The following is an 11,804-nucleotide window of genomic DNA, read 5'->3' as shown; positions in this document are numbered from 1 at the left end:
CGCGGGGCCCGGCGCGGCTTCCGGGAGAGGCGGGAGGAGCGGCTGCCGGTGCGGTGCTCGGGTCCGCTCGGCTCCGGGCCCTCGGCCGCCGCCATGACCCGCAAGAAGCTGCACCGGCCCATCGCCGCCATGGCCAAGAAGATCCGCGAGTACCGGGCGCTGAAGGATCGGCCGCGGGACTCTCAGCGCTTCGCCGTGGACTGTGAGACCATGCGGCGGCCCCTGACCCAGAAACGGCTGCCGGTGCGGGCCTGGGAGGACGTGCGGAACGAGAACCGCCTGTTGGCGCTGCTCTGCCGCCTGCCGCGCTTCGGCGTCGGCCGCACCGTCACCCGCAAGTCCTGGCTGTGGGCGCACGACGAGCCCTGCTACTGGGTCATCACCAAGGTGAAGGCGGACTACACGGCCGAGGTACCTGCCCCGTCCCGCCCGCCGCCCCGCCGCGCCCTGCGGGGCTGCCGCCCGCCGCCCCGCCGCGACCCACCCTCAACAGGTTCTTCTTTTCTTTGCAGAACATGGACCATGGAAGAGCCTGGGGCTACCTGACCTTCAAAGGTAAAACCGGCTCGTTTTCCCACACATGGGAGCAGGGCTAGAGAGCACCGGGTGCGTGAGGGTGGCAAGGAAACCGCGGCCTCCCTGCCTGGGAAATTTGTTTTTCTCAGATCTTCTAATGGGAAAAGAAGTTCCCCGCGTTTCAAAAGCTATGATCTAGCCCCTTCAGAATATATTTCCAAGGAATATTGTGGGAGAGCCAGTGCAGTATGACCTTGGGGAACAGCAGCACTAAAAGCGTGTTAGATGAGCTGACAGAGTATTCTGAGATTTTTAAAGCAAGACAGAGCATGAGGGTAATTCCAACTAAAATTGTCACTAAAAAGGAAAAAGTGCAATGGCAAGTAGGTTGTGTTACTGGAATTTTAAATTAATGATTGGAGTTGCATGAGTGAATTTTCCTTTTTAGAGCTGCTTTATATTAAGTATACAGTTTTCCCTTACTGGAATTACTGAAGTAGTACTCATTCAAAGGTTTTTAAGTTGTTGAGCATTTTTAACACTTAGTTTCCTGGGAAGCTTTGATCAGTGTAGGGAGAAAATACTCATGTTCCTTAGCCATGGAAATGGAACTTGAGAAAGAGAAAGCAAAACTTTAAATTAAGAGAGGGAGTCACCCACAGGGCTGGAACATCTTGCCTGTTGTCCTTCCAGCCTGTTTCTGGTTTGATTCTCAAGGACTGAAGTCAGATCCCATAGTGTAACAGGGAATAATTTGTCCCGCCCTTGAAAACTCTGTTTCCTCTTGCCTGTTGTAGTATTTTGGGTGCCAAAGAGTCAACAATTGCCGTGTTTCCTGGAGGCAGATGCTTGTGATGGTGTTGCCCACTGGTGTTCATCATCTTTTCCCAGGCAAAACTGAAGAGGAGGTGAAGGAGATTGACAAAGCCATGTACCATGACTGGCGTATGGTGCCCAAACATGAGGAGGAGGCCTTCAAGAAATTCACCCCAGTGCCTGAGGAGACTGTTCGGTTCCTGCCATACCCACCACTGCTCCGAGCCATGATCCTTGCACAGTGGCAGAAGGAGGGAAAACCAATAATGGAAGAGCCAATTATTGATCTGGAGACGGTCCTGGCCTCTCCCCAAGAGCAGGCAAAGAAAAAAGCTACAGGGACACCAGTATAAAGACTTGTTCTGTGTCCTGAGCATCCCATGTGCTCTCACTGCCTGTTAGAAGCCCAGTGCACAGGAGTCTTACAGAGCCCCTCTGTGCCCATTGTGGTAGGATGTTTCCAGCTTTCTCCTCAGCCCCGTACAGTCACGTCATCTGAAAGGGAAGATGCAGATACATTCAGACTCTTTTTCCATAACTTTGGTTTCAGTCAGCAGAGGAATCTTCTTGGTTCCCTGGATAGTCTCTAAATACACAGCTCCAGTCAGCCAGCTGCAGTTTTTTGGAGCATAATGTTTTTTACATAACTGGGGTCCTGCATGAATCACAGAAAAATGACTGCAAATATCACAGTATTTCACAGAGCTGTGAAAAAATGTATCTGCAAATGGAAATAAATGTTTTCTTAATTCTACTGCACAGTTCTAAGAAAACTCATTAATTTTTTTTCAATGCCTGGAGGTCATCATGATGGCCAAATGCAGAGCCATTAGCTCAGGCACAGCATCTAGTTCTCTGAACACTGCAGAATGATCTGGATTACTTGCATATGAAGGCAGTGAACAAGAAGTGAGGAGCATGACTTCAATACTGAGCTAATCCAAAGCTATCCATCTCTTACTCCCAAAGATGGCTGTCAAGAGATAGGAGAAATTATTTTAGTTCTGGTGATGCAAAGGAGGTGGGATTGGCTCTAACCATTTGAAGCCAACTGTAAATGACCCCTGTTCCAGGGCAGCATGTTGTGAACATTAAAACATGCAGCTCCTGAGCACAGTTCTGATCTTTTCTCTTGCAGTGGCTGCGGATGCTTCTGCTGTGTCAGAGGCTGTTGGAGGGTCTGGTTTGGGTGTGGTTGGAGGGAGCACAAGAGCTGTCCAGCTTTATTGATCAGTTCCCTGCGAAGTAACTGTTTAGTTCCTGTGTCTGCAGGTAGTTGGAGGTTGTGTTCCATTTACTGCAGCATCCTGAAATCACAAATAGCCTGAAGGGATTTAGTGAGGGAGAGCACAAACTGGACTCTGTTCCACCCAGTGTGTGTGGCCTGGATGAGGCTGGGAACATGTGGCCCCAGCCAGCAGGAAATGGCTATCATCAGGCAGGAGCACACAGATTGACACTGGCTACCTGTATTTCCATAGGGTTCCTCACCAGCGGCCCCTGAAGGATTAAGATGCTATGGGATAAGAAGGAAGGCTTTTCTTTTGAGTTAAAAGCTGGTCCTGCGACAAGGAGCAGAGTCTGGGAAGAACTGAGCCTGCCTTGTTGTGGCAGGAGCACTGCAGAGCATGTGCCAGATCTAGTTCCTCTGGCTGCAGAAGGAATGGGAGAATCCAGGAGAGGGACAATCAGGAGTGTTGTTAAAGGCATGGTTTGAGGCTGTGAGCCTTCCCATGGCAGCTGCTGTGGTTGGAAGGTAGTTTGTCTGATTCCCATAGCCTCCACTGCTGGGCATTGAGCTGAGCTTCTGTCTTCCTGTGATTGAGGTACTACTGAACACAAACCAAGAAGAAGGAAGATTGGGAGGGAGGTGTAGTTGTGATGGGATGGGTAGAACAGTCTAGACCTCTGTCCTGCACAGCCAGGATCTGAACAAAGCTCGAGCAGAGGAAGTGTCTCCCTGAGGGAGCACACAGAGTCTGACCACAGGGGGCAGAGCCAAGTGCTGGTCACAGCATCCCCCAGCAGTCCCAGAAAGGCAAGAAATGACCCATGACCAGGGTATACCAGGGAGCCAAGCCAGGCACAAAAGCAGATAGACTTGATAAGGCATAGACTCACCCAACAACTTGGGTGAGGAAGGATCTCTGAAGATGTTGTAGTCGAGATCCAGCCTCCTGGGTCCAAGGGGTCTATCCAGGAGCAGCTAGAGACAGACACGGTTACAGGCATGTTGAAGACCCCAGGCTGTGCTTAAATGAGGCTCCTGGGACATAGGAGGAAAGGAGGATGGGGGTCTAGGTGGCACCGATCAGGACAGTTATGACCTGCTGGTGAGCTCACAGTTATAACACCTGGGGGAATGGGTGTCTTCTCACAGAGCCCTGGGCAGCCTGGGAGCCTTGCCCTGATAGTGAAGGTCCCTTCTGGGAAGCTGCACAGCCTGTTTGCCATGTGTTGGACTCCATGCCCAGAACATGCTGTTAGCTCTGATGGGCCTCCCAAACTTGTATGTTACCTCACAGATGGTTTACCAACATGGGGGAATTGTTGTCAGCAGTGTCAGCAGTGACCTGCTTCCTTAGCCACCCTGGTGGGTACCAGACATGGCTGTACTTCACCCAGGGCCCTGCTCAAACCACTCCTGGCCATATCGAAGGGTGCAGCCCCAGGGGTTCAGGATGGATCCTAGCATGTGTTTCCAAACCTCATTGTTGAGGTGCCTCCATTAACTGCAGAGGCATTGCCAGTTGTACGACACCCTGGCCTGCGCCACACCACAGTGCGTGTGTTGGTCATGGAGGTGACTCGCCTTAAGAAGGCTCCCTGCTCGGGGCAGAAGATGCTCCTCTCCTAAGGACATGGTTCCCTTGCACATTGCCATGTCCAGCCCTTGAACCAATGCAGTTCTACAAAACAACTATGAAGGTGTCTCAAGTGCTGCTGGGACTGAGGGGCTTCCTGCAGTTCAATGATGCTGATGTCACCAATGCCTGTGAGGCTGTGAAGTGCCACCCTGTACAGTGTTGAAAACTGACCTGATGTGTTATCCCTGGAAGTTCACCTGCAAGGGCCACCCTGACTAAAGTTGCAGCAAGCCAGCAGGTGGATGCTTCTCTGCTCCAGCTTGTATTTCTGAAGTTGTTTCACCTTATATTTCCACCTTTTATTTCTGCTGCCGGTACAAACTACAGATTGCACTGTGGCTTGTTGGACCAGCCCCTTCTGCTCCGGCCTTGTGAACCATCCACATCTCATTTCTTGCCACTGAACTGCTCAACAGAAAACACTCGAGCTGCATTCCCACCCTTGCAAGTGTCCTGTTAAAGACTGAGCAGCAATCCCAGTGCCTTCATAGGAACACAATGCGCTGCCCAAGCTGATGTTAACATGTTTATTACATACAGAACAGATACGGTTTGTTGTTGATAGCATAGGGGACAAAGCACGGGAACGTATTCATACAGCAGGCTCTTTACAGAATGCCATCTTCAGACCAAACAGCGGAGTTTACAGGCCTTAAGACACTTTTTAAAATCCTTTTGTAACATACAAGATACTTTACATACATCACAGTGGAGATATGACAGAGAAGCGTACTGAAGCCAGTCAGTTCACACCTTGATGCCCCGCAGCCACCCAAGGCCACAGGAGCTATCAGCAGAGGCTGGGTCTCCCCCCTGCAGCTGCCCCTCTGGGCCATGTGCTTCTCTTGGAGGAAAACATGGCATTGAGCTGGAAAGGAACCTGATGGGAGATTTCCTCGTATTGTTAGGGCCCAGTGGGTGACAGGAGACCAAGTGCTGTCCCTTCAACTGCTCAAACCAGATACAGAACAGTCAGCGGTACAAATGTTTCAATTCTGACTTTCCTATGAAAGACAGAGCTAAGGAACTGAACCCTACCAGGGCTTTTTTTTTTCCCCTTCAACTAGCCCAAATTCTGAAGTTTGCCTGGCCCTAACTGATGAACTACTACACGACAGTGGAATCTGTGCTCTAGATGTTATATTGTTAACTTCAATGCACTCTGTGTTGGGATCGAAAGAGGTCTTCCTAGCAGAAAGCATATGGCGAAAGTGAATGAGAAGCCTGGCACAGTCAGCAGTGCCCCAGTGAAATGTTCCTGGTGAAAGGTCCCCCAACATGCAGGTGGTGGCTCCAAGTATCCCTTAACCTCGTGCCAGACGCAGAGCCCAGTACACAGATATCTGGAAGATGCCCTCTAGCTGGATTCCTGCCTTGGGGAGGAGTGGTGTGGTGGGTGTGTGTCACCAGCACTGCTCACACGCAGCATGGGCACCACTGTGGCTGGCTGAGGCCTCTGTTCACCAAAGAGGTCTCTTGCCTTCTTGCAGGGGAAATGTATACCCCAGCCTTTCCTGAACTGTGGATACAAAAATGGCTTCGGTGCTGCTGTGTCAGGAGAGATGCCACATGTTAGAGCATCCCCTGGGAATATGGCATCCCTGCAGCACACCAGGACCTGCAAGCCTGGTCCATGGCAGCAAGCACAGGACACAGCAGCGAGCTTTCCAGGAGATGGAGGATTGCCCAGCTGTCCCCATACTGCCATAAAGACATCTCTGTGAACCCTGGAGTGCTGCACAGGTCAGGGAAGAAACAATATGACCACCAGGAGCTTCCAAATTCATCTCTAACAAATGCAACTTGCCCTAGTCCTGCACACCCAGAAAAGAGCGTTCAAGGGACACAGATTTTGTCCTTGTGGGACAGTGTCAGAAAGGGGAACACACCATTGCCTCTAAACCCGGAACTTCCATATTCTGCATCTTGAGCTCAAAACCACTCTCCCTGGCCCCATTTTCTAGTGCTTCTTTTGTAAGCAGGATGCACATCTGTAATCACTCAGCATTGCTTAGACAGAAGGGGCTATCACCGCTTTTCTTGGGGGCTGTCCATTTTTTCCAGGAGTCAGAAATTTGCAGCTTTTCAAACTCCTTACTAGCACAGTCAGTGCCTGTGATGTTAGGTAAAAGATGTCAGGAATCTAGCCTCAATTCCTTTTTCTGTGTGACATCAGGTGAGACATAGCCTTGAATGCACCTGTACAGTCTTTCCTAACCAACTGCCAAGTCTCTGTTTTCCAAGTCTTTGTGAAAAGAGATCTCCTTCCAGCAGGTCCTGGAAAAGAGACACAGCCTTGAGATAAGGCAATTTCAATGTGTTAGTGCAGAACTCAGAGCAGATCAACACCATCTGCCCTTGCCTGTGTTTTAAAAGCCACCAAATGCAATGCAGAGATAACCACCTTTCAGAATGATCTCAGGAGTTCTTTACTGTCTGGCATTTTTGGAAGGGAGGGTTAAAAATATTGCCTTTTCTGGTCTTAAAAAAGCAAAGTTCCAGTACCTCTTTGCTACTATGGCTGTTTGGCCTTTACAGTCAAACACCCATCTCCCATCTGAGCCCACCAAACAATCCTCTTGGGACACACACAGGCACCCAGCACATGACTGCTGAGGCAGCAGCAGCAGAAGGGACTTTCTCCCTGCAAAGATGGAGGATGTGATCCCCTCTGTAAGGGTGCTGTTGCCTTCTCCAGCCCCACAGCAGAAGTGCTGCCAAAACCATGATGCTCCTTGGAGGGTTCCTTGGACCCTTGGTTGCTCTAAGTCCAGAGGATGTTATTCTGTGCTTAAGGGTGAATAAGGGTAAGATGAGGAGTCTACTGGTGAACTAGAAGGGATTTCTGCTGGGGTGCTGCAGAAGTGATTCACCATCACTGCTTTCGCAGGGAATGCCTGGGGACACACTTCTTTCTCATGCAGGTGGGAGTGAGGCAACCTGCCCAAGAACCTGAGCCACCCCCCTCCAGCTGTCCCTCCTGACAGTGGGCAAAGGTTTTGCACAGTTCTGGCTCCAAGCTCACTTCATGATGTACTGCCATTTCTCTCCTTGTAGACGCCAGTTCCAGAGCAGAACAAGAATCTAACCACGCCAAAAGCATACGGGCCCAAGATGAAAGCTGCAAGTTCAGAGGTTCAAGGGGGTCACAGTCCAAGGCAGGAGCCGTTGCAGTTGTCCAGGGTCAGTTTCCAGCAGGAGTTATAATGCAGGCGTTCTGTATGTACATCTTGGCATTCAGGCGGGAGGAGGGACACTTATTATGGGAAAAGAGGGATTCTCACTCAGGGATGTATGATACCTGCCACACAATAATGTGGCTGCGTTCAGCCTTGGAAAGTACTGGCTTCACCTGGGTGGCATCTCCTGCATTCTCTTCTGTCTCATCATCTTCCCCATCCCCTGAAGAGAGAAAACAGATAGTGAAAGTGGCAGGAAAGAAAATGCCATACTGCGCTGCTCTGGAATACTCCAAAGAGGCCAATACACCTTTTAGAGTCCCAGCAGTCTGATAACAGACACTGAGCTGAGATCTTTCTCTGTGCCTGGAGAACATTTAGAGCAATACCACTTTTTTCTGAAACTGGACTACATGGATGGGACAAACCAGCTCCAGCAGCAGCAAAGATCACCCTTCCTTTCAGGGAAGCCGATTTTTACACACAGAGCACCTTCAACAGCACCATGGGTGATCATAGTGGGGCAGCAATGTTTGGAACCAGTGGCACAGATGGGTTTGTTCTTTCCAAAGCCATTCATACTGATGCTGTTTTATGGTATTTTTCAAATAATTGTAGCTTTGTAGATTGCTAATGCATGGCTGTAACTCCCCGTACTTTTCCTACCCTTTCCCCCTACATTTTAGAATAATAACAAGCTAACCTTCTAACACATTCCTGAAATACTATTTAGTCTTGCCTCTTTAGTCAACCAAGGATATCTTGCTTTTTACCATGTATCATAAACATAATAAATGTGGGGCAGAGCTCTTGGACCAACTCTAGTGGGGCAGAACCCGGGGAAAATTACCTAACCAACTGCTCTTCTAATTGGACAGTATTTCTTAAATATGCTAATTTATTAAACTTATAAAAACGTAGAAGTCCTGTATCACATACGTATATTGCACCTGGAGGCCTCCAACTAAAGACCTGCTTGTATAATACTTCCTATATTAATATTGTCTTGAAAGTGTGTTGTTTTGTTTCTCGATTTTGTAGGCATCAATACAGTCGTGTGGCACTGCAGCCACAGGGCACAGGTTGACAGCCTTGTGCTACGCAAGGAAAATCCGTATCAGCCCTCACAGCCTGACGCAGGAGAAACAGTGCAGGGTTTTTCTGCTTTGGCTCCCCACCAACAGTGATGCCTCACTCCATGACCACAGCTATGCACCTGCTACCTTTCCAGATGTCCCCCACCAAGGGCACTCACCAATCCGGAAATCGATGTACCCTTCTCCTCCACTCAGCACCAGGACGTTCTTTAGCTTCTGACCCTCAGTCTCAGTGGCTGCTGTGCTGGGGTTCTCCGAAGGGCTGTCCAACACACTCCCATTCAGGGTTGCAAGGACATTGCCTGGGAGAGGACAGAAGTGCTGTTGGTGCCTCTGCTCAGCCCCAACACAGTTCACACGCACACTAACACATTGGGCAGACCAATTCCTTCTGCTAGTCAAATCTGACCGTCACTCCAGTTTAAACACAGATGTGTAAACCACAGGAAGTGCCAGCCGTGGCCTGGACCCTAGTCTGCTACAGACCAGCTCCAGCCCCTACTACAAAAGGGACGGAGGCACAAGCCCCTGCAGAGGGAGGGCTGTGCACATCCTTACCAGGCACAGAGACGAAGAACTTGACAGCATCACGGTGGCCATGGAAGCAGAGTTGTGCCTGAGCCATGGAGCAGTAGGGAATGAAGCTGCTGGCAGATTTGTCACTGTTGTCATCGCCATACACGTGGATGACCCCACCGGAGCGACTGCCCTCTCCAGAGGTTGGTGAAGTCTTGTTGGCTGGGGACAGGGAGCAGGAACACCATCAGTGATAGCTTTGAGTCCCCTTTACAGAAGAGACTCAGTCAAAGAGAAAACTCATGAGCCGTGAAGGAAAACCTTTAAAGGTGCAGGTCTCTTTAAAGGTCTTGTATGAGTGATGTGATGGAGGAGAACACACCAGATTACACAGTCCCTCTCTTTCAGACTGAGGCAAGCTAGACTGGTGTCACCAGCAGTGATTCTGTCCAGCCTCCAGAAATAACCTGCTGTCCTAGGATCAACCTTGATCTTTCGTAGCTGACAGGGTACCCAAAGTGTCCACTGTCCCCAGAGGGCACCTGGAGGAGAATAACTGCTCTGGATTAGTGACGTTGCTCAATTTCCAAGTCAAGTCCTTTGCTCATGCCCAGTCATGAGCACACATGCTGCTGAAAGCAGTCTCTGGGTGTGGTGAAGCCTCTCAGCCCACTCAAAGCCATCACAGAAGTGGAGTGAGATCCTTCCTCATTTCTTGATTTAACCATGACACCAGATTGTCAGCTACTCCAGCAATGAACATCTTTCAGATGTTCACCATCCACAGCTTCCAAGGAGGGCTCAGGGGCCTGCATCCTTCATGACCAGGCTCCGAGAATGTGACAGTTTCCACTCACCAAGCAACAGAGACCAGTGCTGCAAGCTCAGGGTGGGAGATGCTTTCCTTCTGCACACACCCACATCAGTACAACAGGAACAATATTAAACCAGGCAGCTTTCACTTTTCTGTGAGAGAGGTTGATTGCTTCATTAATTATCTGTAGTTCTGTGGTTTAACTTGGGCTGAATTTCAGTTACATGACTTGGACAAAAGAAACTTTTCCCTATCAGGCTCAGGCCAGGATGGTGGGACAGGTACAAATACTTTGATGGAAGAATCAGAGTCAGTGTGTGTATAGTATCTGGCTTTTTTACTGCAATTAATATCAGATACTTTAAAAGAAGGAGACGTGTTGATAATGCATCTGGACAGCCACGTGAATGTCTTTGAGTGAGAAAAAAGCCCCTCTAATTTCTGACACTGGAAAAGCATGAATTTGAACTCAGACCCTGCCTTAACTGGCACAAACTTAAGCAATTCTTCATGCTTATCAAGTCCCCTTGGGTTCAACATCTTGTCTGATGACTTACAGGTGGCAGGTACCACAGCACCACCTGCCATTGGCCTGAAACTGATGAAAGTAGCATCCTTGGAAAACCAAAGGAGACCTTGGAAGAACACTCTGCTCCTGCTTTCTGCTTCTGACGAATGAACCTCTCCAGTCCCCATCTCAAACTGGCCTACCATAGTAAGGAAACCACTGTCGAAGAATAATTACTCTTAACACAAAAAACCAGAGGGATCAACAAAAAGATGGAAAAAATTGTTTAGAGCCATGGGAAATGAGAATATTTACATGATTGTCTCTGGTTGCTTTTCTCTAACGCAACTTAAAACAGAAGAGTGATGAGGAAAAATGGATGGAGAGAAGTTGAATGGTAGAATGGAAGGGCGGGAGATGGGCGCAAAAGGAACGACAGCTGTGGAGGGGAGGCAGTGGACTTACCCCGGAGCCCAAGGAGTTGGCCGCGGTGGAGGACTACAGCTAGGCACAGGCAGGGAGTGGGAACACAGAGGGGCACAGGAAGTGATGGGCAGGATGGGAGAGAAGAAAAAGGTGATTACTGGGAGATAATTTGGGGGCAACAAAAATAGTATAAAACCTAGAGAAACCACAACAGAAGCTCCTATGAGTTTGTACTAATACTGTTCTTGCTCACTTTGCTCTTATCTTACAGGGACAGATGAGGTATCTGAGGTGGGAGAGGGACCATGTCACAAGGATCCACTGCTACATTTTTAGTGAGATTTTCTTGCTTACCACATTTTTTACAGGAACGCAGAAAGATAAAGCAATTGGTTTACAGCAGGGAAAAAGTTTAACTCAGAACAAGGACAGCAGCCGTAAGACAGAATGGGCTTCAGAAAGGAACTCAGAAACAAGACCAAAATTGCAATCTATGAAGAGAACTGTCTCACTGCCTTCCTGGTGTCAGCCCCAGGCACATCCAGCTTCACTGCCCTTAGAGGAGACCATTCCAAGCCTGACTTCCAGGAAGATTACAAGAGGTTTGCTTCTTTTATACAAGAGGTGTTTGTTTCTCAGCTTTCCTGTGAGCATTGGTGAAAAAACATACATTTGGCTGCTTTCTGTTGAAAGCAATTGCAATCAGCCTCAAATCCTACTTCCCCATGGTGATCTGGATAAGACTCTTCAAAATAAGATGCTGATGGGCAGAGGTACAGAACAGGACTAGTAAGAGCTTCAACTAAACTTGCAGCTCCAGAGATTCAACTATTTACTCTTAATGCTGGGTCCCCTCACCAGGCTGGATTTGGTGTAGGATACCTATTTCTACTTGACTGATAAAGCTGAGCCCTAATCTGAGTAAACAGAGCTTTTCTAAAATCAGTTTCTGGAAAATACTGTTATGGAGACATTTAGATGACTATGCCAAAATGAAATTTCCAGGGAGATCTTCCTGATGACTTCTCACCCCGTGGCCTCCTTTTGAAGACTTACTACAATTCC

The 11,804-nt window shown here is 48.9% G+C and overlaps 2 protein-coding genes across 32 annotated transcripts in view; one reads left to right on the top strand and one right to left on the bottom strand.

Annotated features, from left to right (window-relative positions):
• Positions 1-9: 9 nt before the first annotated feature.
• Positions 10-2,093, top strand: MRPS34 (mitochondrial ribosomal protein S34). The gene is made up of 3 exons (XM_039560644.1): positions 10-411; positions 513-555; positions 1,408-2,093. The coding sequence occupies exons 1-3, from the start codon at positions 94-96 to the stop codon at positions 1,683-1,685; spliced, it is 639 nt and encodes a 212-aa protein (XP_039416578.1). The 5' UTR covers positions 10-93; the 3' UTR covers positions 1,686-2,093.
• A 2,619-nt stretch (positions 2,094-4,712) lies between these two features.
• Positions 4,713-11,804, bottom strand: part of MAPK8IP3 (mitogen-activated protein kinase 8 interacting protein 3) — a 72,593-nt gene continuing 65,501 nt past the window's right edge. For 28 of the 31 annotated variants that reach the window (XM_039560601.1, XM_039560602.1, XM_039560605.1 and 25 more), the window contains 4 exons: positions 10,779-10,817; positions 9,034-9,213; positions 8,634-8,777; positions 4,713-7,601 (listed from right to left, as the gene is read on the bottom strand). In XM_039560601.1, coding sequence (XP_039416535.1) covers positions 7,480-7,601; positions 8,634-8,777; positions 9,034-9,213; positions 10,779-10,817 — 485 coding nt within the window. In that variant the 3' untranslated portion in view covers positions 4,713-7,479. The remainder of the gene's footprint in view (positions 7,602-8,633; positions 8,778-9,033; positions 9,214-10,778; positions 10,818-11,804) is intronic. The other 3 variants (XM_039560613.1, XM_039560632.1, XM_039560631.1) reach the window with 1 other exon arrangement.

This window comes from Corvus cornix, chromosome 14, assembly GCF_000738735.6.
Source record: "Corvus cornix cornix isolate S_Up_H32 chromosome 14, ASM73873v5, whole genome shotgun sequence".
In the NCBI taxonomy this organism is placed as follows: domain Eukaryota; kingdom Metazoa; phylum Chordata; class Aves; order Passeriformes; family Corvidae; genus Corvus; species Corvus cornix.
This window is presented reverse-complemented; position numbering and strand designations above follow the sequence as displayed.

Coding starts and splice junctions, on each gene's coding strand:
- MRPS34 (XM_039560644.1), top strand. CDS start 94: ATGACCCGCAAGAAGCTGCACCGGCCCATCGCCGCCATGGCCAAGAAG. Junction 412..512: donor AGGCGGACTACACGGCCGAG/GTACCTGCCCCG, acceptor TTTTCTTTGCAG/AACATGGACCATGGAAGAGC. Junction 556..1,407: donor GGGCTACCTGACCTTCAAAG/GTAAAACCGGCT, acceptor ATCTTTTCCCAG/GCAAAACTGAAGAGGAGGTG.